This window comes from Acomys minous (assembly GCF_964271855.1).
Source record: "Acomys minous genome assembly, chromosome: 14".
Taxonomy (NCBI): Eukaryota; Metazoa; Chordata; class Mammalia; order Rodentia; family Muridae; genus Acomys; species Acomys minous.
This window is the reverse complement of record NC_140496.1, coordinates 47670754-47697585: the sequence shown is the minus strand read 5'-3', so window position 1 is coordinate 47697585 and position 26832 is coordinate 47670754. Positions and strand designations below refer to the sequence as shown.

At 48.1% G+C, this 26832-nt stretch overlaps 1 protein-coding gene across 3 annotated transcripts in view; it reads right to left on the bottom strand.

Annotated features, from left to right (window-relative positions):
• SMAD1 (SMAD family member 1) overlaps positions 1-26832 on the bottom strand; it is a 67595-nt gene that overhangs the window by 15408 nt on the left and 25355 nt on the right. For all 3 annotated transcript variants that reach the window (XM_084757527.1, XM_084757526.1, XM_084757528.1), the window contains 3 exons: positions 23897-24475; positions 5796-6053; positions 3029-3145 (listed from right to left, as the gene is read on the bottom strand). In XM_084757527.1, the coding sequence (XP_084613653.1) occupies positions 3029-3145; positions 5796-6053; positions 23897-24296 (775 nt within the window). In that variant the 5' untranslated portion in view covers positions 24297-24475. The remainder of the gene's footprint in view (positions 1-3028; positions 3146-5795; positions 6054-23896; positions 24476-26832) is intronic.

The following is a 26832-nucleotide window of genomic DNA, read 5'->3' as shown; positions in this document are numbered from 1 at the left end:
CCAAACCTCCGAGAAGGCTGCGCCATAGTCACACAACAGGCCTTTTTATCAGCTCTCAGCACTGTTCAAAATGCTATTCATCCAGCTTAGACGCGGACACATTTTTTTCCTATAAAAGGCCAGGAAGATTTTTGTGGGACATATGGTCTTTATCACAACTATGCCACTCTGCCTCTGTATCATACAAAAACCAGCCATTTATAAAATGTAACAAATGGGCACAGCTGTGTTCTAATAAAGCTTTATTTATAAAAACAGACAGTGGGCTGAACTGTCCCTGTGGGCTGCAGTCTGCTGACCCCTGCTCTGGGAGAACCACCACAGGTAACAACAGGGAAAAAAAAGCCAACTTTTTTTTTCCCCTTTGAATTGGCTGTAATGGGGAACGTTTGAAAAGCTGTTTAAAAGAAAAAGAAAATCTTAAAAGTCAGGTCTTGATTTGGGGTATTAGAGCTAATCTCATCAGTACTGTTATAGAGCCCACACAGGGCATCTTGCTCTCCAAATAAAAGTTCCAAAAATGGGTCAGATGGAGGCTATTCTCTTCTCAGACTCTTTACTTGTTGACCCCCAACATCTAATGAAGACCAAAAGCCATAAACTATAGAGAGCCTATAAAGAAAACTTCAAAACGAAATTACTGGTTTATATATGTTCCAACGTACTTAACAGTACACCTAAGGTTCTTTGAGATTGTTATCGTGATTTTTACATTTTATTTTTGGAGCGGGTTTGGGTCACTGCAAGATTGGCACCATAGGCCCTCTCGTCGCGAAGGTCTGCCATCAGAGCGGTGCCTTCAGTGCAGTCCAAGAGCCTATGTGAGCACATTACCAGCCCCACCCCAGAGACGGCATTAGGGCTTGTTCTTGGGGTGCAGTTTGTGGGTCTGAACACACACCAGGGCACGCCGCTATCATCACACTACTAAACACAGGGCCTAACACTTAAATCCTTTCAAAGTATCAGCAACTCAGACAAAGCCCAAGGCACAAGACACGTCCAGCAATACCACGGCTTCCTAAGTCCAATTCGCTTCACACTGGGTTGAGTACTTGGTGGAAGCCTCCCCCAGAAGTTACTGACCGGGAGCTTTGGCTTGCCAGGGCAGCGTGACACCTCGTGGCACGGGGGGTTAGTGTGGCTTTGTTGTTTGTGGCAGGGTGTCAGTGAGTCTAGTATCTCTGTTCTCTGCTCCCTTAAGCCTACCCCGCATGCCACTGCGGCCCTGGGAAGCAGGTGGGGCCATCCACCAAGTCACTACTGGGCTGAAATGGACCTGGCAGTGAGACCAGCCCCTCCCCAAGGAGGAAGGGTGAACTTCAGGTTAGTTGTGAAATCTCTGAAGGGAGAATGGCAAGTTATTATCTTTTAATTTCTTCTGGTAACTAGGCTTAGGCACGAGTACAGAAAGAAGGAAACGAGCACTATTATGTGTTTCGATGACAGATAAGGGCTGTAAAGTCCATGAGGCTTCTTCTTTTTTGTTTGTTTTTCTCTCGAGACAGGGTTTCTCTGTGTAGCTCTGGCTGTCCTGGACTCGCTTTGTAGACCAGGCTGGCCTCGAACCCACAGAGATCCACTTGTCTTTGCCTCCTGAGTGCTGGGACTACAGGCGTGTGCCACCTCTACCGCATGTGCACGTCTACTTTAACACGAAGGCAATGGTTTGGCGACTCCGCTGTATGGATTGCTAGTGAGATCGCCCCACCCACGGGAAGCCTGCTTTGCGCTACTGTGGGTGGCCTGTCCCTCTTGGCCATCTAAGAACACTTTTTGTGGCATCAGCCCCAAGTTATGAATTACTCAAGACCTGAACACAAGTCCATCTAAATAACAGATATATTTGTTATGTAAAATAGAACTCAACCATTTCCTTCCTGCTGGCTCTGCCTAGCCAAGAGCTTGCTAACAACCTCATGTATACACAGGTACGTGACACAGTTATACAAACCACATATTGACTAATAATAAACAGTTCTTTGGCATATATCTCTGTCTGTCTATCTATCTCACTTAACCATTTACAAAAGGTAAAAGAAAATTAGCATGCTAATGAAATACATTTGCTTTTTGTTGTTGTTGTTTTTATTTTGAAAATGGTTTCTCTGTGTAGCTCTGGCTGTCCTGAACTCACTTTGGAGACCAGGCTGGCCTTGAACTCAGAGATCCACCTGCCTCTGCCTCCCTAGAGTTGGAATTAAAGTCGCGTGCTACCACGGCCAGCACTGATGGGCGTCCTATGTGTTTGGTAGTCTTTAGAGTTCACTGATAGTTGGGTTTTCTAAACACCAATGATGAGGACTCACTTCACCTAACTGGCAGAAGGATGCTTAAAGCCATTTCAGAGACCACTGAAGGGGCTGGAGAGATGGCTCAGAGGTTAAGGGCACTGACTGCTCCTCCAGAGGTCCTGAGTTCAATTCCCAGCAACCACATGGTGGCTCACAACCATCTATAATGTGATCTGATGCTTTCTTCTGGCCTGCAGGTGTATATGCAGCCAGAGCACTGTATAATAAATAAATAAAAATAAATAAGTCTAAACAAAACAAACAAACAAACAAACAAGGAAACCCAACAACAACAAAAAAAGAAACTACTGAAAATCCGAGATCTCTCCATTCAGTTCTGAGATCTCTTTCGGGACAGTAACAGTTTAAGGCTGCGTTCTATAGAATTCTTTCCATTAGGCTTAAAACAACAACAACCAAAAGCCCTGTTTTTCTATGTTTCTCAATACCATATTTTTCGGACTATAAGGCGCACTTGACCATAAGACGCACCCAGTTTTTAGAGCAGTAAAACAAACAAACAACAAAAAAACACACACACAAAAAAAAACCCTAGTAAAAACAGCAATTGGACCAAGACATACCCTAATCACCCCCCCACACACACACTTTGTGGGGGGGAGTAAGTCCTATGGTCCAAAAAATACAGTAGCTACTTTTTAAGGGTCTGTATCAGTGAAAGTAACATTTGGACATACAGACAGTAAAAGGGAGAAAGTAGCAACCAATTTTACCTCCTCTGTTGATTTCTGCAGGCAATGAAGGTGCCATCATATTCGTGTCCATTGGCTGCGATCCATCCTGGGCCATGGGGTCTTCAGGAGGCAGGTAAGCAGGCGGGGGTGTGTCAGCTACAAAGTTTTAAAGAAAAAAATAATGACATGCTTCAGGCATGTTCTCTTCTGTGTTGACAACTTTATGCATGTGTGCACATGTATGTAGGGAGTCAGGATAACTCTGGGCACATCCTTTTAACTTATTGTGGGGAGAAGAGGAACATGGGGGCTCAGGGCATAACTTAGGCAGTTAGGTCTCTCCACCCCGCAGGTTCCAGGGACAAAATTCAGGTTTTCACAATGGCAGCAAATGTCTACCCACTGAACCATCTGGCTGACCCTCACTCTCTTGGGGAGGGGGCAAAAACAAGGCCTCTCAGGGGCCTGGAGCTCAATAAGCAGGCGAGGTTGCTGGGCCAGTGAGCCCCAGGGATCTGCCTAGCTGTGCTGAGATTATTAAGCACTAAAGTTGAATCGACCTCCGTAACAAAAGGCTGGCTTATGGGGTGACATGTCCCTGCAGTTCTGGCAGCTGGGGCATGGAGGCAGGATGATGGGGAAGGTCAAGGCTAAACTCAGAGCCTGTCTCTTCCGCACCCACTCCCATGCTCTCGTCAAAGACTAGACGGACTTTAGGTACAGTTCCTGAAAATGATTACATGCCCAAATTTTGTACCCAGTGACATTTCAGTGAGAAGGGAAAACCCTCCTTATCGAGGGTCAGGTCCCTTCAAGCCACTGAGAACATCTGAGCATGCTCCCATGCAGCAACCCTGAGAACGCTCAGGTTTGGATTCAGCGGTATGCAAACCACAAGACTTGGTAGGGAGAAACTTATGTCAACTAATGCCTCTGACATTAAAACCATGGGCAGGAATTTGCTGTCCAGGTTCCTTACGACCTACTGAGACTTGGTTCCCTATGACTTTAAGCAACCTCTTGGGACTACTTTTGCCCTAACTATTTAAGCAATGACTAGCTTAAAAATCCCCAATTACAGAATACTAGGAAACAAATCAGTTTAACTCAGTTGTCTTCTGCTCCAGAATTTACATAGGTCCTCTCTAACAGTTCCTAACATATAATATGATCACTGAAACCACACACATTAATGCAAGACTGGTCTTTTCTTGCTGTAAAACGTAGGACATTCGTTTCCCTGCACTCAAAAGCCAAGTTCCTCATTGGCCTGTGAGCCCAACCACCATGCACAGCCGAGTCTTGAGAAGGAAATTTTACCTTAGGGATCCATGAATGCTCAGGTAAGTACTCAGTGGCAACCGTGGGACCCAAGTAACAAAACTCTCCTTCCTCAGGGCTCTCTGGCACCTCCCACTCCCAACGCCTGCAGAATTATAACCCAGTTGCTAAAAAGCAGAGAGCCCAGCCAGCTCCAGGGACCTTTCCTGTACTTCTCAGTCTGCCCTCCCCTCACTCCAGCCTCTTGCTGCAGCCCTAAGGTTAACTCTGCTTGCAGAACCCAAAGAGAACATCTCCCTAGCAACCGTGGTACCCACAGAGGGGCCCGGGCCACTGCTGACGGGGCTCACCCATCTCCACTAGCACACGCCCTTCCTCTTTGATTATCTGGGCTTCTGCTTTAATGCCTGGCAGCCAAGGACAAGAGTAAATTCTAGCAGTAGTCTTTGATTCTCTTGACTGGGGTTGCCCCTGCCCAGAAGCCCTCAGAAATGACCGTTTCACCACCAACCCATCCGTCAGACTCAACTCTTGCTGGGGAACAGGTAGGTGGGAAACCACCGAATGTAACTTAGTTTGGTTATTAAAATAATCGACCTTCCCTCTTCATCCCAAACAGAAAAGCATAATGCCACATTAAACAGGTTGAAAAATAAGAGTGATTTTAAAAAGGAGGAGGATGGTGTACCACTTGTCAGTTTCTGAAGGCTCAACCCGGATGTTGAACTAAAATTGTAACTTAAAAGCACTTTTAAGTGGCTCCATAAACACGCCTGGCCAGCCATTTTCCCTCACAAAAACATTCACAGATTTCAAGAAGCTCTTTCGTTTTCAGTGTCCCTCCTGGCATTGACTGGCAAGAACTCAGGCAGTGATAGTTGAGATGTTTGTTTGCTAACCTGTAATTTGAAACCTATAGCGTTCTAATTCATCGCTTATTTTGATAACTATTACACCATCCGTTATGACTAAAGCGGGAAAAGAACTGTGGTTTTTTTTGTTTTTTGTTTTTGTCTTCGCTGAGCTAAACAAGCATGTGGTCTCCAGCGCTTCTGTTGCAATCCCTTGTTGTTTAAAGTACACGCTTCTCGGGATTACCTCACCGGCTACATGAGTCTAATTAAATTGGGGGTGCCATCCCTCGGGAAACAGCTCTTCTGCGGCTGCACTGAAGAAGCAAGGACTCTTCAATGCCGGAAACGCTTCTCAGAACAGCACTGTGGGCACCACGACATCTTTCCTCTTTCTTTTATGGGGAGCAGAGAGAGTGGGGACACTGGTGCCACTCCCAGAAGGGTGCAGCTGTTTCAAAACTTTTGAAAACAAGGGGAAAATATAGCGGGACCCAAACAGGCCATCCCCTTCGCTAGCTGTGAGATTCTTCTCTCTGCATCTGATGCTCTGAAGCACCACCTCACAGGGCTTTCTCGCTTGTGTGTGGGGGGGTGGGGGGCGGAGCTCTCTACAGGCCACGCCCACCCACTTCCCCAAAGCTCCGGGGTCCTTGAACAGCCCCCCTTCCTACCTGGCATCTGGAAAGGGCTGCCTGGATCTGAGCTGGTCGGGGAATGAGGGTAGGTGCTGCTGCTGCTGCCAGGAGAGTTGGGGTAACTGCTGTTGGGAGAGTGGGGGAACGGGTGGCTGTTGGGCTGCTGGAAGGAGTCTGGAAACGTGGCGTTCAGTGGCATATGAGGCTCGTTCTGTCCCAGGTTGCGGAACTGAGCCAGGAGGCTGTGCTGCGGGTTGTACTCGCTGTGCCTCGGGACCAGCACCGGAGGGAGAACTGGAAACGGAAAAAAGAGAGAGAGACAAATGAGGAAGGTGAAAACTGGTAACTACCTCACAGTAAGTGAGGGCAAACCACCTGAACCCCAACTGCCAACTCAACAGTAGCAACCAGGGGGAAAGCAAGTCTACTCAGAACATGTAGAACCCGGATCACAGGCCCCCCGCCCGCAAGCAGTGCCACTGGCCTGTTGACCCAGGGAAGCCGCAAAATCACAGTCTCGGGTGAAAATGTGTTGCTTTATTCCATTTTTAATTGTCCTCGTCACACACACATACACATAATTGGCTAGCCAGATGGCTTTATGAGCTTGTCACACAGCCGGACGACCTGAGCTCCAGAATAAATTTCACAGTGTAGGTCTGTGGCGTGTGCACACCTCCATACGCACACACACTATACATACATACTGCACACGCACACACAAATTATACATATGTACTGCACACGTGCGCGGGGAGAGGGGGGGAGGAAAGGAGGGAGAGCACGCGGATTGCACAGTGGCATGAACTCAGGAAGGAAGCCACGGCAAGGGGATCTGAGGCTGTAGTCTAGCCTAGGCTACCCTGTTTGCATATTTATAAAGCGCCACTGGCACTCTCACTGCTAAGATCTGAATTAATATGTAATGAATGATATTATTTACCAGAAAGTGGGTACTTTTGTCTTTGTTTGTTTTGTTTTGTTTTGTTTTTTTGGTTGGTTGGTTTTTGACAGGGTTTCTCTGTGTAGCCCTGGCTGTCCCAGACTTGCTTTGTAGACCAGGCTAGCCTTAAACTCACCAGAAAGTGTTCTTATTGACACATTAACTCCTTTTAAAATAAAAAGAAGCAGAATAAAGAAGGTTGAAGAGGTAAACACAGTGAGTCTGTGACACTCAAAGGCCAGGGAGGGTGGTCAGTTAGTTAGTTATAAGGCCTCTGAGGATCCGGGATGGCCTGGCAGCCACACTTCCAAACATCCTTTCTCTGAGGATCTGGAGGGAAGTACCCACTTCTCGGAGATCCACATGACAGGGCCAAGGAGGACGAAGAGGTTACAGGCACATTTGCTAACTGAAAGCCTCAAGTGAGGAGGGGCTAAGAGGCAGGCACCTGAACAAAACCATAATGCGCTGTCAGTGCTGACGGACAGATGCAGGTGAAAAGCCTAAGATGGCAGAAACCGGCATGGGAAACTCCCCAGAGCCTGGCAAAGCCACCACGGAAACGGCGACCTGAGGACCCCACCCCGGGGAATGCTGCTAGTCACCAGGTGGCTTCCTAGTGACAAAGACCTCTGGAAGCCTTCCTGCCCTTGTGGCCTCAAAACAATAGAGAAAAGCAACACATTTTAAAGCTGCACGAGAGAAGGGAGCTTTGAAATTGGCTGCTGCCACTGGTAGCTAGGGCCCCTGGTGCTTTTCCCTGAAGAAGTATTTCGTGACATCAGAAATGGAGTTGACTCTTGGTGCTTTCCGGGAGTCCTGTTCCTGCTTTCCAGTACTTCCGCTGGAAGGCATGAGGAACACTTAGATTATCGCTCACTTAAGCTGTGAACCGTTGGTAAAATAGATTTGGGGAAGTACTAAAATTCCTCATACTACACACCCCATGTGTCAATTATCCCGCAGTGATGATAACACTTGCGGATTCCCCTGCTGTTTGAGTATAATAATAAAATTTCCTTCTAGCATAGCGATAAAATCTGCCCAAAGCAAGTCTTTATTTCCTACTTCTACCTTCCAACAGTCAACTGGAGATGGAAACCATGGAAAGGAAATCCCTGGTAAAGGCCTCCCTCTTTGCCAGCAGAAATGTGTCTTGAGAAATAACTGCGTGCTATGAAAAGCAGCTCAGTCCTTATGTGTACGTAAACACTCTGTCTTTTAGCAGCTGCAGCCGTTGCTTGCTTGCTCCTTCCTTCTTTCCTTTCAGGGGCGCCATGGAACCAACCCATGCTGGCTTTGAATATCCTACGTAGCTGAGAAGAACCTTCCAGGTGCCGGGACTCCAGGCACGCCCCAGCATGCCTGGCTTTCTCATCTTGCCTTTCTTATCATCAGCGAGAGATCCAGCTAACCACTTGCTCCAAATGCAGCACGACCAGCTTTGACTTATATTAAGCACTTATTTTCACGGCTCTCACTGCCTAACAGCTTCAGAACTAGGGACTCGACTGTCCCCGCTGCCAGCAGGTGGCGGTGGCCATGGAGGGCAAAGGGCACTGTGCTTCTGTACTGTCCTGCCGTCACCTCCTTGTTGTGATCAGCTTCAAGGCACAGTGCTTAGATGGCCCCAGTGTACATCACGGAGAGACCAACCAGCATTCTTAGGTGACTGACCATAGCTCCATCAGGTACGGTGGAGTTCGTGATAAGTGCGCTGTTCTTGTCTATTTTTGTGGCTCGTGTTGTCCAACAATTGGGCGCTATTTGCCTTTTGTGCCTTTAAAAACATACTGCTGCTCTTTAGGCAGCTCTTTAAACACGGTGCTCTGGGCGCCTACCTCACTCTTCTCTGTTCATCCCTGGACCCCTTGTCCCTAGTAATGAGGGACGTCATAGAACCCCAAACCTGGGCTCTCGTAATCTTCTAGTGTCTTCTGGGTTTGTGTGTGCACCACATGGGTAGAAATCCTTCATTTCCAATTTCTCCCAAGTTCAATCCACTCTCACAAACTTTTTATTTGTCCTCCTTCATAGATATATATAGATATAGATATATATAGATATTAATCTTGAGTATTTTGAGGCAGGGGCTCATGTAGCCCAGGTTGGCCTCAAAATTGTAGCTGAGGCCAAGAAGAGACTTGATACCCTATGAGCATATACAGGGGGAGGAGGTCCCCCTCAGTCACAGTCATAGGGGAGGGGAGTAAGGGGAAAATGGGAGAGAGGGAGGAATGGGAGGATACAAGGGATGGGATAACCTTTGAGATGTAATATAAATACATCAATAAAATTAAAAAAAAATTGTAGCTGAGGATGACTTTGAACTCCCGATTCTCCTGCCTCCACTTCCTGCAGGCAGGGGTTATAGGCAGGAGTCAAGTCTGGCCCAGTTTCAATATATTCAAGAATTCCCTTAATTCTAAATACACTAAATTTATTTTTTCAAAACTACTATATTTATACCATCTTATGACCTATACCTACGAATTTGGAGTTTATCTCCCCAGTTCTTTGTAAATCCGGAAAACACTAACCTGGTGTGAAGGTCACAACCACATATCTGTCCAGACTCATCTGTTCAGTTCCCTCATCCTAACGTCCTCAAAGGGTGGCCACCCAGGTTATTTGTTCTCTCTTCCCAGCCCACCCCACCCCACGCCCTCCCCGTGTGTGTGTGTGTGTGTGTGTGTGTGTGTGTGTGTGTGTGTGATGAATGTGAAGCTATAGAGTCATGCACACTCATGCTGAATGGCCGAATTCATCCCTGCGCCCTTCTGGGGCATGCAGAGTTTCCAATTTGTTTAGGTTTCTGATCTACTAGTTTAATTTGGGGATATGAGGGCTGCATCTAATTTTGCCTTCTAAATCATTAGCCAGCCCCCTTAAGGTCCATCTCTGGCCTGGGACTGAGGGCTGCCTTTTCCGTAATGTTCTGTCTGTTTCCAGACATTTCCTTCTACTCTAGGCTGTGCCCGTGCCACCATTTTGTTTTGTTAGTTGAGAGAGAGAGAGAGAGAGAGAGAGAGAGAGAGAGAGAGAGAGAGAGAGAGAGAGAGAATGTGTGTGTGTGTGTGTGTGTGTGTGTGTGTGTGGTTTTTTGAGACAGGGCTTCTCTGTATAGCCTTGGCTGTCCTGGAACTCACTCTGTAGACTGGGCAGGCTGTCCTCTACCCTCTAACTCAGAGATCTGTCTGCCTCTGACTCCTGAGTGCTGAGATTAAAGGCACGTGCCACCTCAACAGGGGTGTGTGTGTGTGTGTGTGTGTGTGTGTGTGTGTGTGTGTGTGTGTGTGTGTGTGTTTTCCTAAATAACTGGCAGGTCCAGCTCTTGTTGGCTTTTCTTCTCAGTATTGAGCTGCAGGCTTCTCTTTGCAAACGGCTTTGGTAATCACTCTGTCTACCTTTCAGAAACAAAGCAGCTCTTATTGAGGGGTCACTACAAGTTGACAGTAAAGTATCCTGATGTTGAAACGTCTTCTTTAGAATAAGGAAGAACTGGGCAGGAGATGGAGGCAGGAGGACGTTGAGTGCAAGGCTAGCTGAATGAGTTCTAGGCCAGCCTGGGACACTTAGCGAGACCCTACTCAAAATCAAAAGTAAAGAGGCTGGAGAGATGGCTCCGCAGGTAAGAGTACATGCTGTTCTTTCAGGTCCACATGAATAACCCAGTCTCTGAGGTATCCATCTTCTGGACTTGGAGGGCACCTGCACGCATGTGCACACTGTTATAATGGAGAGAAAGGCGCAGGTACAGCTTAGCAGTAACAGCGCCTGTCTGCCATGCATGAGGGCCCATGTTCATCTCCAGCACTGGAGTACCAAGGAAAAGCACCAGGAAGGTCGAGTCTCTGTGATTGGTAGACACTGTCTCTATGTTAGTTTCCTAGGGCAGCAGTAATAAAATACCAAACAGCAGTGGTGACTGCAGTAGCAGAAATTCATTTTCCTGGGGCAGGAGGCTCAAGTCCAAAATGAAGGCAGTGGCAGGCTGGTTTCACCCGAGGCCTCTGTTCTCGGCTCCTGGTGCAGCTCTGCATTGCCCAACGCGTCTCCCAGGATGTTAAGCAGCCTACACTTGGCCCGCACAATGCCTTCCTTCATCCTAGCTATCTGCTTCTGTCTCTAAGACCCGTGTTCTGTGGTACTTGAGGTTAGGGCTTCAGCGTGAATTTAGGACACACGCAACCTGGCCCGTGGAGTCACATGCAGTGTCGTCCACAGTGTGCTTGCTTGCTTTTGAATTGCTTTCCTTGAGTTTTTGGAAATGCTTCTTTCTACAAGACACCGTTGAGAAGCCAGATGCCAAATTTGCTTTTCCCAATGTTATCAGTAATCTGTTCTTTTCTTGCCTTAGGGCCCGACGTTTCTCTTTGGACTATGAAGCCTTATGGTTTTTCACTAAAGCTTTGTCTTTAAGCTGACCAGGTTCTGTGTCTGCTTGAGCTCTGTGCTCTCCCTAAGACAAGGGCCTAGATGAGTAGAGCCTTTCTCATGTCCCTGACAACCACCTGAAGTCTGTGTGTGTGTGTGTGTGTGTGTGTGTGTGTGTGTGTCCACGCGTGCGCGCGCACGTGCGTACATATGTACACAGGCATGCGGAGGCCAGAGGTTGACATCAGTTGTTTACCTCAATTGTTTCCCACTCTACCTTTTGAGACAAGGTGTCTCACCCAACCTGGAGCTCACCGTTCTGGCTGGACTGGCTGGGCCTGGAAGCTCTAGGGCTCTTCCCTCAATCCCCCCTCATTGTTGGGATTTAAGGCCCATGCTGCCCGGGGAACTCTGGCCTGTGGGTGGGTGCTGGGATCTAAACCTAGGTCCAATAAGCACTTTGTCAACTAATATCTCCCTCCCCCCCTCTGCCAAGTCTTTATTTTAAAACATTTTTATTATTGTTTTAACTATGTGGGTGTTTGTGTGTATCTATATACACATTGTACATGCATGTGAGTGCTGGTGCCCTCTGTGGCAGGAGTTACAGGCAGTTGTAAAATGCGCAATGTGTGGAATAGGGGTGTGTGTTTTTCCTCCCTTCCCCAAGCTCCCCAAATAATGACTCCTGAGACTCCAATTATATTGACAAATACTTAGGCCCTATCGCTAGGCTCTTCTCTGACTAGCTCATAACTTAAATTAATCCATTTATGCTAATCGACATTCTGTCACGTGCTGGTTACCTCTGCTCAGGTACCATGCGTCTGTCCTCCTCACATCTTCCTGGGCAAATCTCTCACACCTGGCTCTATCCCAACATCCTTTCTGCCTACCAGATGTCCACCTTCTATTCCACCCTTTCCTATAGGCCATAGGTTTTTAAATTGACAGCCAATGCATCCATACAATACACAAGATATTCTCTCTACAAATGTGGGTGCTGGGACTCGAACTTGGGTCCTCTATAAGCACAGTATGTGTTCTTTAACCACTGAGCCGTCTCTCCAGCCCTTTGCCTCACATCTTTGAGAGTAGGATGAGCTCTCTTCCCATCCTTTCCTGACCTTCTGGTGAGGGTATAGGGGGGGGGGGGACAAGTTGGATTTCCTTCCTCGCTGCTCTTCAAACTCTGCATCTCTTTCTTTGAAAATATAAAACTCCCTTTTCTAGGCAACAATAAACCCAAACCAAGAATGAAACTACAGGATGCTTAAGTCTGAGGAGACATTTGTGATTCTACTACTGGGCTCTGCTTTTCTGCGTTGCCAAGGCGCACGGGAAAGGAACGACCAAGAACAGCTAAAATTATACAGCAGAGCTCAACAGCATTCACACACCCCAGACTGGAGCTTCGTCCAGAGTCCCAAGCGTGGCCTGAAATTCTACACCAAGTGGTCAGTGGCAACGTGTTCTAGTCTAACCCTGGCGAGCCTTCAGCTGTGCAGTGACCCTCCAAATGTTCTCCAAAAGGCAGCTGGTTTCTGCTTTAACACAGGAGAGTTCTGGCGATGAAGTTGCCAGGCCCTCTTGCCTGTGTCTGTCCACGCAGACAGAATGGCGATCCAAGCTACCCAAACGCTTCCTGCCTGCTGGTGCTGCGTGGCCGGAGGGGGTGGCTGGCTAAGCGAGCTGAGCAGGATGACCACCTTTGTGACTCCGACCAAATCATTTGACTTCTTGGGGCTTCCTGCTCACCTCCTGCAAAAAAAGCAAGATCCTCACTTCCCTGGGGCTGCCCTGCTCTAAGCTCTGCATGTGTTTGGCCATGACTTTGTGAGCACCTTGTTCTAAGTCTGCAGGGTGCAAAGCAGCGTCTCAGGACACCTCACTCGGGTAAGAACAGTGGGGTGGCCCGACCAGCCTTGCAGTGGCAATTCTTACCAAAAGGGCAAGTTGCCAACGCAGCCGCCTAGGACCGATGTCCCTGATGGAGAGTGTGCTGGGTGACCTTGTGGACAGAAACTTTCATGTACAGAGGGTACATGGGGGTAGGATGGCTTCCGTGTTAATAGTATGTTTGTTTAGAAAATTAAATTCCCTACTTCAAGATATGCCTCAGAAACTGAAGAAATGGCTCTCGGGATCTTCACCAAGGTTAAATTTTAACAGCAATAAGCAACAGCTAAGCCCCTTTATCTTTCTGTTTGCTCACTGCTGGTGAGCTGAGGGCGGGCAGGGTTTGCAGTACTAGATAAGGTCTCCTGAGCTGTGGTTGTGTAAGTCAGTGGGAGGACGCAGCTCCACCGCAGGCTGTTTCCCCTCTTCACAGCTGCCATCTGTGTTTCTCCGGGGAAGCAGGCTCAGCCTAGCTAAGTAACTCACTCTGGATCCAGCACCTGATGAAAGAGGAGCCAAGGCTAGAGTGACAGCCTGTTCACAGCCAGCAGGCTTTTAGGATGTAGACCTACAAAACTGAGAGGAGTGTGTGAAAGTCACTACAGAAGTTCTTTCCGCTTTCTGATAGTGTGAGGGAGTGGTACATATGTGCATGTGTGTGTCCGTGTGTGTGCATGTGAGACAGTGGTGGTGGGTGATGTGTGTATGTGAAAGACAGAGGGAGGGTAGAGTAGGGGCGTGTCTGAGAGAGAGAGAGAGAGAGAGAGAGAGAGAGGAGAGAAAGGGTGGGGTGTATGTATGTATGTGTGTAAGAGAGAGAGGAAAAGAGACAGACAGACAGAGACAGAAAGAGGTGTTGTATACGTATGAGAGAGGGGAGAGGTTGCCTTCCTCAGTTGTTTCTCATGTCTCCGAGAGGCTCTTTCACAAAACCTAGAGTTCACTGTTTCGGCTATATCGGCCGCGCCAGTGAGCCCATGACCGCCTGTCTTTTTCTCCCCGCACTGAGATTACAACCATGAACCCCACTATGCCAGATTGTTTCTGTGGGTGCTGAGGGCTGAACTCAGGTCCGCACAGCCAACACTTTACTGAGCCATCTTCCCACACCCAAGCTTGGGTTGTTGTTTCTACCTAAGGAGGACACTGTAAGTATCTACTGTGTAGGAATGTCGCAATTACTATGAAGAAGTATATTCACAGAAAGCAAGAATGCAAACACAGTTTGAACACAAGCAGAAAAAATGAATTGCATTCAATACCAGTAGCAGGCTTTTGTTTTTGTTTTAATAAAAGCCAAACCTCCAATTTACTTTAAAAATAGCCTAATTATAACTCGACTTCTGAAAATTCAACTTCTTGGACAATGGCAGGCCAGTGATTTTTGATCCACCATGGATGGCTCCTGTGAACTGTGACTCTGTGAGACTGTGCCCACACATGCTGGCTATGACTGGGGACCTGACTGAGGTTCTTGCCATGACCTTGTCTTTGAGGTCAGTTCATCCTCCCCACCTAGCTACCCCAGGCTTCTGCTGTCCAATTTCCACCTCTCTCTGCATCTCCACCTCTCAGCCGGCTTCACCCCTGCAGGCACCTCCCCACCCGCTCCACCCCTGCAGGCACACCTTCCTCTCTGTGCCCTGCTGTGGCTGCATGGGCTTTCCTGGTGGCAGCTGCCATGTTTTATCACTCACGTGACTTCCTTTACCTATAAGAGCACCGTGCCAAGGGTGGCAGAATTGCTGTTTCTTCTCATGTATCACCCAGAGTCGGACATATAAAAAGGTCCCTAACGCGTTCTCAATTAATATGCTCGAGAGTTTTACTACAGTTCCTACAATTTACTACAATTACTACAACTGACGAATATAGTGCTCCTTGCATCCTTACTTAAAAGCAACAGACTGTGAACATCATCCCAGACACACTAATCCGGAGCTGGACATTAGGGTGAATTCAGCCTGGGTGAGGGATGGTGAAGGGGTCCCCGTACCCTGGCGTAAGACACGGGTCTCTTGTTGTATGTCTCTAGCTACGTACGGAACCCGAACTTCAAACTTCTCCCCTGTGTCAAATACCGAGTGATGACCCCTTGCATCTCTAAGACTCAAACCAGTAGGCTACGGGAACGGCCAGCTGGGCTTTCTACTGCTCACCGGAAAGCAGTGTCGGGGGCCGGAGAGATGGCTTAACAAGTGAAGGTGCTTGTGCTAAGCCTGAGGAGCTGCGTTTGGTTCCCGGAATCCACACAGCAGAAGGAAGAGGACTGCTCCATGCTAGTTGCTCTCAGATCTCCACACACCCAATGGTGTATGCCTCTCTCCACATAGACAGACAGACGGATGTAAAAACAAAACAAAACAGTGTCCAGTTTCTTTGGTAGCGTAATGTCACGGGGGTGGGGTGGGGTGGGGGGGTGGGGTGGGGAATCACTGTCTCTCTCACGCCAAGGCAGCCCAGGGCCCCCACTGCAAGAACTTAGGCAACATAGGCGCTTGCCTGGATTTCGCGCAGGTTGATCCCACGGGCGGGAGTTGGCTACAGCTGTCTCCCGGCAACGGCCTGGTCTCTTCCGCTCTTAGCCCAGGTTCCTTTCTCTTGCCGAACATTTATCTGCCTCACTTCCCCAGAGGAAAGGGGCTAGGTTTTAAGAGTCCAGGAGCCCATGGGGTAGAAAATAACTTCAGAGCGTAAGCTAAAATGATCACACCAGGAGTTCAAAACAAACCAACAAAAACCCAAAACAAGCCACTGTAGGCAATGCATGAGACAACAATATAGTTTTATTTTTAGATCCTCAAACTTAACAGTTTTGCTTAACTATTTATCAGACAAATATCGGGAGATTTTAAAGACCTTTTTTCTTTTTAATAGCAGCCCTGGAACAACGGTTCTCTCCAACACTCAGCACTCAGGTGCGCTATGTCATACGCTAACCAAATGTTCCGGGGCTCTTACACATTATCCTAAGTTACCTATGCCTCATAAAAAAGAAACCGAGGAGCTGAGGCGCTGGCTTAGCGCTGGCTTAGAAGACTGGGGTCTGGCTCCCAACACCTACATCTGGGGGGATCCAACGCCTCTGGCCTCCATGGGCATATCCGCACTGGCATGCACACATGCACATGCAGACTAACGTCATACAGGTAATTTAAAATGATAATAAAATGGAGATACTGGCAGGTTCAGAAGACTGAACCAACACCCAATGGGGTTAGATCACCTACGGTTATACTGCTAATATCCAGCAGAGTCAGGATTCCGGCTTGCTAAACTCCGGACCACCTTGGTCTTAAGGACGTTTCTGTTTCTGAGCAGCTGGCTCATCTACCTGATAATCCACCAATATGTTCACAATGACCTCTGAGACACTGGCTTCATTAACAATCACAGTCCAATTAACTGTATTCAGTTTATTCTGAGCTCAAAGCGGATGCCAGCAAATACGTCCTGCGACGTGGAGGCACTGGTCTCCTAACGATTCCTGATGCCTGGGAACTACGCATGAGCGGAACTTCCTAAGCACCCAAGGCGCAGGCGTGGATGCTCCGGGCTCTCCGCTTCCAGCCCACGCATGCCGGTTACCAAGGAATTCTCTATGTCCGGCTCCGCTCGCTGTTCAAGAGAAAACCACCGTTTCTTGGGTCACGGGAAGTAGTGCCGATCTGTGCTAAGAGGCGGATATTTGAAGTTGGATTCTATATCTCTCCGGTTTCAAGTTGGAGGTTACTCAAACACTCCATCTCAGCAGCCCTTGGCACGTGCTTCTTGGGTCAGAAGCAAACGAGAAGTGCGTGTGGTTGAAATTACGCCACGCAGCACTCACTGTCACTAGTGTTCCTGTAACGCGTACCACTAGTTTTCTGGACGTATTCGCTTTATGCAGACTTGCTCACATCGCAAATTTCATTTTTTTCTACAGAAGGGATGGAGGGAAAACGTTGACTTTCCTCACCCTGTAGGCCACATCATTTCCAAGATTGTACCACAGAGGCCTCTTCACAGACTGTGATACAGACAGCCGCCTTGAAGAGGCCACTGCCAGCCTTACCTTCTTTCCCCAACGGGTCAGTAACCAGGAACTCTCAAGGGAGACACGTGAATGGCAGCCTAACCCTGCTTATCCCATGTCACACCATGTCTTCACACCTAGGAAAGGAAGACGGTGTCTTCTTTACGTGGCACTTTCCCTCCTGAATCCCTAAGAAATTCCACTCTACCAGTTTCAGGATTTCTGACCTATCACCAATGGTTTACAATCTGTTTCTGTTTTAAGGGCTTTCTTGATCAGATGGCCTCAATACTGCTGTGTTGTCTTCGAGCGTCTGGTTCCTGTCTTGGCTTTACATCTTGCCGGAGCGGCGCTGGGCTTACAGATGTGGGCCACTACATCTGGCTTTCAAGAAGAAACAAAACAAAGCGAAACACTCCATGGAGTCCAGCTGCAGAAACAAGAAAGACCCTGCTTCAAAAACAAGGTGGAGAAGGGGAGCCATCTCCTGAGATGTCATCCTCTGTGTTGGCTGAGGCAGGTGCCAACTCTGTGCTCCTCCCACGGAATAAGAGCAATCTTCAAATTCTCTTCCTGTGTCGTGGTCGGGCTGAACCTTTCAGAGGCGGGCATAGTGCAAGGTCTTTAGGTCATCAAATAATTTGTTACCTTTCCTTTGCCAATGCAAATTTAACAGAATAAAACACTGAAAGTGGGGGAGCTGGGGGGCAGGGTCATGGGCTTTCCCACAATTTCAGGTTGGTTGTCTCTGATCTATGGGCCATGGTGACACAGCACACTACAGCTGGAGCACCCGGCGCAGCAAAGCTGCCCAACCTCACAGAAAGCAAGGACCACAACGATCTGCCAGGTCCAATACCCCTTTAAGAGAACACACCTCAGCGACCTCACTCCCACCAGACACCACCAGCAGTGGCTCCCAGACCGGCACACAGTAGTGCATTTGTATGACAGCAACGCCTATGGACTCATATTCATTATTTTCTCTGGTCTTAGCCTTTTCATTTAGACTTGCTTTCCTTGGCATGCTTCAATAATAATAATACTCGTTTACAGCGGGCAAGGTGGCACACGCCTAGAATCCCAGCAATCGGGGAGGCAGAGGCAGGAGGATCTCTGTGAGTTCAAAGCCAGCCTGGTCTACAAAGTGAGTCCAGGACAGCCAAGCCTACACAGAGAAACCCTGTCTCAAAGGGGGAAAAAATACTCAAGTTACTTTAGTCTCTCTCCACCTAAAAACTGATTACAATCCCTTGTATAGGGATTGGAGACAGCTCTGCTGATAAAGTGCTCTGCTTCCAAGCACAAAGACCTGAATTCCACCCCCAAAACCGACATGATTCCAGGCACAATGACTCATACTTACAATTCCTCCACACACCAGCGCGCTCGAGTGTGTACACACACACACACACGAGGCAGAGACACTAGCAGCCCTAAGCTCTCAGGCCAGATAACCAAGCCTGGTGACCTCAACCCTGGTGAGCGACTCTGTTGCAAAGGAAATGGACTATGTCCCTGAGAATGACGCTCGAAGCTGTACTCCAGCCTTCAAATGCGCGCGCGAGCGCGCGCACGCGCGCGCGCACACACACACACACACACACACACAAAACCCCTTGGGATAGTGGGCACATGTGGGCATCTGCGCACTGAACTGTGGGCCAGGGTTAGCGAGAACACGGTGTTCAGGTGTGCTTCGATTGAGGAAGTCTTCTCAGTGCTATTCTGAGGTTTATGACCTAAGATCACCCTCCGCCCACACCTGTCACTCAATTCGGCACAAGCTACTATAATTACATGCCAGTCGTTTTTGGTGGGCACAGTTTGTGTAGACTCTGGTGTTTATTGTAAATGTCAGAAGGAAGAGAAATTTAGATGTTCCAGAACACAGGGCATGCTGCCCCGTTTTAAGTTTTACAAGTTAATATATAGTTAATGTATCACCAATCTCCAAAACCTTGGTATCTGACTTACAACCTCAAAACCTTCAAGTCAAGCCAATCCTTGCCCTTACCCCGCAAGCGTATTACACACACGGCATTTCATGAATGGGTCGCTTCTGAATAAACCTTTAGCGCAACATACTCTTAAGTTGGAGAGGCATGCTCACCTAAGCAGCTAACCCTCAAGCTCACCTGGGCAGCACTGCGGGCGGGGAGGTCAGCCCCCTCTGCAATCTCAAGTGGTGGCGTGTGTGACTGGAACGGAGGCCCCGTGCGTCTCCCACCATCCCCAGCACTGTGCTGCTCACTACAAGCCCAGGAAAGAACCAAAATTGGAGGCTGCACTGGGACCAGGTAGAAGTGGCTTCCGCACCATGCTGCAAGCCCCCTGGATGACTCCGGGCAGAGAACGAGGGCGACTGAGTTGTGAGACCCACTGGCGTGACTCCACAGAACACTTTCCGGATTGCAACCACCACAGACTCATATGCAGCTCTACGCCACCAATAGGGTCTGACACCGATGCTATGGCATTCAGAGAAATCCTTCTCAGTTCTATAACATTGAAAACCTTCTCTCCCAGGTAAAATGTACCGTGCCACAAATTACAGGCTGGGCGGGCAGCTGGGGCACATACTCAGCCAACAGGTGAGGAAGATGAAATCAGGGTGTTTCAATTCTGAGCAGCCAGCCGCCTAGGCTGCCACCTAAGCTGAGACTTCCGTTTTCACTGTGAATGGAAGTCGCAGACCGTATCTGGATAGGGGTGGTGTCTTATGAGGCAGGGTCTTGCTACGTGGCCCCAAGCAACCTTTTTCTTCAGCTTCCTGAGTGACGCTGGGATTATAGGTATGTACCAGCATGCCAGACAGAAATCTCAGAATTTTTAAGCTCAAGTTTGATGAGGGCTTCCATGGGGAAGTTCAAAGTGCAAAAATAATTTTCAAGGACCACATGAGAAAAAAACAAAAGAAGGGAGGCAGTGGACAGGAAAGCCCCATTAAGTCACTGAGGGAGCAGCCGACAACAGCCGAAGGGCCCTCTAAATACCACAGTGAGGAGACTGACTTACTCAGCCTCCGTCAGCATTTACTTTGGGAAAAGAAAAGGAGGAGCAATATTCAATCCAACCACGAATAAGCGGCCTCCACTCTGAAGGCTAGTAAAGTCCCAGCACTGGGACTGCTAACACCAGCAGCAGGATTAGCGTCCCGGGGCCTCTGAGACCTGTTTGCTCCCTGTAGTGTCTACATGTGTGCAGCGGGGAAGCCAAACGCATTCTTGAGAAATGGATGTTCCAATGGTGGCCAGAGTAGGACCTTTCCACAGAAAGAAAGGGTCTCCGAAGCTATAGTAAACACAGGAGGCAATGTTTCTGAAAGGGCTGGGATTTCCCTACCATCATTTTCACATCATTTTATCTGTAACAAGATACATGCCACAGGTTGTGAAACTGTAATTACTTAAATTGATCAAATTATTTGGGAGCAAAGAAATGGTGAAAATAAGAAATGGTGACAAAATCTGCAACAAATGAAACTAGAATCAGTTCTTCCTCTCACTAACCTTGACGGAAAAGGCTAAAGGAAAAATCTAGAAAGAGAACATCAAGTTTTTATCTGTATCAGAGCATGAAAACCCCCAACTGCTGAATGACTTAAAATACCGACTCATTAGCACCTTATGAATGGGAGAAGCTCACCAGGACTGTGAGGCTTGACTAGCCCGGATACTTTTTGCTATGTTTTGCTTCTTTGAGAGAAGGTTTCTCTGTGTAGCCTTGGCTGTCCTGGACTCCTGTTGTAGACCAGGCTGGCCTCGAACTTACAACTATCCACCTGCCTCTGCCTCCCGGAGTGCTGGGATTTAAAGGCGTGGATACTTAATCAGGGGTTCAATGGTCAGAATCCCAGCAAAGCACAGCTGTCATTTGATCTCTCTCTCTCTCTCTCTCTCTCTCTCTCTCTCACACACACACACACACACACACACACACACACACACACACCCCGACTGAGAGGCCACAATACCACTTCACAGTGTGAAAAATAAAAGTTAAACCCCCTGATATATTTAAATCAAATCCATCTCAGCCTTACCCTTAACTGATTTCCAGAACTGCCCTGTGAACGTCTGGTAACATTCTTGGCTGACAAGGAGAAAGGTCATGAAACTCGGTCACGTTTGGCCAGCCCTCCACCTCCTCCTCAAACCTTTTGGTCAGAACAAGTGACCGAGTAACAACAGAGTCGCGCCAGGGATGGCTTCCCTTTTTATCTTACACCAGCAAAGAAACGACCAAAGACGGAAGATGGTTCTCAAAGGCCGCAGACGAGCTGAAAACTCATCTTCAGAAAGACAGACAGATGTCCACACGGATAAACGAGTCACATCGCTTTCAATGATCAACAATGCTCGGAGTTACTGGGGGGAGGGCGGGGGGGGGGGGCGCCTGAGACAGTGACGTCAGCACGTACGACGTTGCCTGCCCTACGCTTTCTGTACATAGAGTGCCTGACGTGGGCTCTCACTTTACTCCATAGCGTGGGTTGCTATGGAAAAGGCATAATCTCTCTGGGCTAAGAACAAGGCGGAGTCAAGGAAGAGTCCCACCTAAACGGATCTCTGCTAAATTTAGACTTGACGGAGAAACAGCAGTGAGCTGGACCAGGAGGCAGGACGAAGGAGTTGCGGACACACAGAGAGGCGCTGGGTGCCTGCACAGAACTCAAGCATGGGAAAAAATGGGAAAGGAAGTGGGAGACGGGGACAAAAACCAGAATGGACCTAGCTCTACTAAAGAGCAACGGGGAAGAGGACTTTTCCATCACAGCCACTTAGCGGACCATAAGCTGCAGAGGTCACGGAGCCGACGGAGGCTGGGGCTCCAGCAGCGCAGCGCAAAATGCTGGCAGTGAAAGAGAGCGGGGTGGTTTGAGAGGACACATGCGCACAGTGTTCCTATAACAGTGAGTGACCTTGGGTGTGAGCGCACTTCCCGTGTCCAGACTCCTCTGCTTTCCACACGTCTGACACACAGGTCCCTTGACTTGGAGGAGTCGCTTTTGTTACTTATGCAACAGTAAAATATACCCGGTGGACCGTGTGGACCTAAACACGTGTACCCAAAGCGTCTAATTTGTACGTATGACTTGCACAGTACTCTTTGCTTTCTGAGACGCCCATCTCCTTTTCCGTTTCTGGCTAAAAAAGAAAACCATGCGTCTGTATGTTAGCCTGTTCCTAAAAATAAACAAAAACAAAACCTTATATCCCATCTGGTTTGACAAACAGTAAAGAATGTCAATACCAAGCCGGGGATGGTGGCGCACGCCTTTAATTCCAGCACTTCGGAGGCAGAGGCAGGCGGATCGCTGTGAGTTCGAGGCCAGCTACAGAAAGAGGGAGGACCGTTTTAGCCCAGAGCAACCTGTAACCCTGTAATTTTCAACGTGTCCAATAAAAAGTCACCCAGAAGTAAAGCTAGAAGATGTGCAACAATGTACAGCGAAGACTTAAGAGTACTAAACAGTATTATGGGATGGGCCTAATTCTATCCTTCCCAAGTGAAATTCCAGCAAAAGAGACAGCCCTTCGTAGCCCTAGACAAAGCAACCCTAAAAATGTACATTCTAGAACCACACAGCATACAAAATATGGTTCCAGGAAAATCTAACGTCATTATGTGATATTCTAAAATACACAAAATGATATGTTCTCTTATGGACCAATATATTAGTATGAGATACTTAGGGAGATAAATGTCAAAATCAGACTGGTGGTTACTAACGGGGATGTAGTCAGAGGAAACAACACCTGGTTTTAGTTGGCTGCTTTCTTTCTTAAACTAGGAGGTGGACAGAAAAGTTGGTAAATTACTCCCTGAGTCTCTACTTTTTCACAACTTATTCCACAAAAATGCAAAACGCCTTCAGAGACAAACATGTTCTCCATGGCTGGATGCGGAATTCACAGCCATGAGAGGCTGACGACACGGCCTTTACCACACACCAATACCAGACACATGGAAACAGATTCTTATACAGCAAACAGCATCAAGACCTTGCACAGGAGAACACAGTCCTGCAGGGAACACACCACAACACACTTCCGCATGGAAGACAAAAAGCGCCGTCCTGAAGTATAAAGTGGCTCTAGTCACGGCTGTCCCGTGCTGCCCTACCTTCAGCGCACCAGGCCACAGCCTATGCTTCTGTCACACACCTAAACTTGCTAGAGAGATATGCAGCACAAAGGCGCACCATACGAAGCGACTTCAGACACGAAAGTCAACTTTAAGAAGCTGCTTCTGGGGCTGGAGAGATGGCTCAGTGGTTAAGAGCAGTGGCTACTCTTCCAAAGGACCCAGGTTCCATTCCCAGCACCCACATGGCGGCTCACAACTGTCTGTAACTCCTGTTCCAGGGGACCTGACACTCTCACACCAATGCATATAAAATTAAATAAATTTAAAAAAAGAGCCTGCTCCTAAGAAAATCACTTAGAGAGAAGGAGGCTGTTAACATGCATGAAATAATCAAGGGCTGGTAAAATTTGGGACCTGGAAGCATCCCCAAAATGTTCCACTGGGGATGGCTTGTCCCCAGAGCCTAGTGGGAGGTCTCCTAGCCACTGAGGGGAGATCATGGGCGCTCTCGTTCCTACTGATATGAGCTCTGCTTCACCGCCCATCCCACCCCAGGATGCCGCAGACCGGAACAAAAGTGACCCTTTCCTCTTTATACAGTGATTGCTGCAGGTACGTGTCACAGCGAGCGACGGCCCGCTAACATACGAGCATCCCTGTGCTCTTTCTCTTTTGCACACGCGTGTACGAATGAATACACGCAACATTTCCACCCAGTATTTTGGAACTACACCCGAAGCAGAAAGGTGCTTTTGTCTGGACCTCGGCAGGGCTCACTGGGCACACACCGTTCGTCACGCCGTCACTCACCAGGGCTTTCCACCCGCTTATAGTGGTAGGGGTTGATGCACACCTCCTTCTGCTTGGAACCGAAAGGGAACTCGCAGCATTCCAGGGGCTTCAGTTCATGGTGGCTCTGGAGGTCGGGCCAGCGCCACACTCGGCAATAAATGACGTGAGGCAACCCCTTCCGGTGGGACACCTGCAACCTGCCGTCCAGAGAGCGGGGGATGGTGACACAGTTACTGGGCTGCCCGGGACAGCTCAGGGCTTTCTCCAACTCTTCCATGGCCCCTTTCTTTTTCTTCAGTTTTTTCACCAGCGCGTCCACGGCTTTCTCGGCCCATTTTTCTTCTTCGTCACCCTGTTTCCACCCTAGGAGTCTCTTCACAGCTGGACTCGTGAACGAAAACAAACTGGTCACGTTCATAGCGCCTGGTCTGGTTCTCCACACTCCTCAGGCAGGGCGAAGGGACTCTCCAGGGTGGGTCCAGGCCAAAAGAGGGGCCAGCTGATTTACATAGATTCTCTTTAGCCTCTTGGCCTGTGGTTCTGAAAGGTAGAAAATGCCGCCGTTCTTCTTGTTCCAAGAAGGGACCCAGTTAGCACCTGCAAAAGAAAAGATGAGAAACTGGCTTTAAAAATTACCTCTAGACAGGTCACAATTAGCTGATTCCTATGTACCCAGAACTAACAACCCGCGTCTCTGCACAGGTGGTCCCCAGCTCACATTGTTCGCCTTATGCTGACCTGATGAGCATTTGTATTCTATGATGCCAGGAAACGAAGTATGGTCTCTTAAAAGTCACACCTTAAAGGGCCAGTACCCATTGGTATCAACTGTAAGTATTTGGGCTTGGAGCCTCTAAGGGATTAGTAGGGTTAAATTAGATTATCCGGGTGGGCGGGGCCTTGAGGCAATAGGATTGGCTGTTTTACAAGAGGAAGCGAATAAAGCACACAGCAGCACCCATGCCCTGGACAAAGGGCATGTGAAGTGTTTCGGGCACAGTGATCCACTCAGGCAATTTGCATCTCGCCACCTCAAATGTATGCGCAACTGACAAGCCTCAACAGACACCAGGCAGGAAACTGGCAGAATCAAAGCAGCTCTTGTACCCCACAGTCCTAGTGGGAGACTGACATATTACCTGATTGGTAAGAACTGGCAGGTACAGAAGAATGAAGTGTAAAAACGGGACCAAATGTATAGGCAAACCCGACATGTGAAGGAGTAAAATCATTTGAAACACCAGGTTTCAGGGGCAGAGGAGCTAGCTCACTATCTCAAACACTGGCCTCGTGAGTGTGAAGGCCTGAGTCCGATATCCAGAGCCCACACTAAAAGCCAGAAGTGCTGCATGCTTGTAATCCCAGCCTGAGGAGGGCACGGTGGGTCTCTGAACTTGTGGCCAGCCAGCCTAGACAGGTTGGCAAGCTCAGGTTGGTGACAGACCCTGTCTCGAAAATGAGCAAACAAAACCCAGGTAGAAAGCTCTGGATGTCTGTAACATGCGCACACAACCACACACTATCAGTAATAATAAATAAGGGTCCCTCAGTCTTAACATAGCTAAGAAATCAACAGTATTGTTGTTATGGGAAATAACCATGCTTTAACCATGAGTCAAAGAAGAAATTACACTGGAGATGAAACATTTTAACTGGATGATTATAAAAATGATACCAACTACAGTAAGATGTGACAAGCCATAATCATTTGTAAATTCATAGCTAAAATGCATTTACTGGAAGAGGAAAAAAAGCCTAAAGGCTATGTTCTACATACTCAACATGGAAAGGTGGACAGTGATTTAAGCCCAAAGAAAAGTACAAGGAATTGAGAAATTCTTTTTAAAGTGTACTAGAGAAAAACCTATAAAAATCAAAACACTAGTAAAAGTGTATAATCTTTTGGCAAGACTGATCAATAAAATAGAAGAATCACAAATAACCAATAACAGGAATAAGTTTGGGGAAATCTTTCTGGCCCTCAAACTTAAAGTGACAATGGTTATGAATGGTCCCCTCAGCTAAGTGGGGCTAATCAGCACGCCTGCTTCCTTACTGGAGGAAGTGATCCGGCCCCTCCATCTCACAACGTCCCTATCTTTGGAGCACAGCATGGTACCTGGTCCTGGACAGACTCTTTGCAAATGTCGGATGACTAACTTGGCTCCAGGAAGGACTTATTACTAAGATGAAAAGATTCCACATTCCCTAAGTCCCTCCAACCTGAAGGCTCCACTTCAGTCACAGGGAAATGCTTGCGCTTTCTAAAGAGCTTTCCCCAAACTTACTAGTCACTTTGCAGCTTTCATTTAACAGGAAAGAAGAGAGGAAACAAAAGTGACGCCATTAGCAGCAGTCACACTTGGTTAGCGCCCACCTATTGATATGGTAAATCCGTGTTCAGTAAAGGGAGGGGGGCGGGGTGTTTTGTTTTGTTATTTTGTTTTGTTTCAGGACTGGAAAGACTGGTTCTTTCCAGGTCTCTAGTAGCAAAATAGAAGAGAGGCCTTGAATTTCTTCCAGCCCCCCCAAGTAGCTTTTTAATATTTTAATAAATGACTTTCAAATAGAAGGGATTGCTTACCCTCAAGTCACTTGAGGCTTATTTTCTGATGAGGGTTTTACCGTATGAAATGTTGGGGTGTTGGGGTTGCCTAAGAACCACCACTCTGGATCTCTGTTCCCCTCAAAACAGCTATCACAGACCTGGGACTGAACTCAACATGGGGGAGGGTGGAGCGGTGACCCACACCCTGAAGGAGCTTCCGGTATAAGGCAAGAACAAGGTGAAAACATCCAGGTAATTCCAAACCGGCAAATGGCGGACTGATCCATGGGCAGCCCCCACAGGCCTGGAGGAGCCCTCTTCAGCCCTTCCTGGGCCTCTGCCAGAGTGCTGACAGCTCCAAGGACAACACGACATGCTGTTGTCAAACACACGGAAGCAAGGGTAC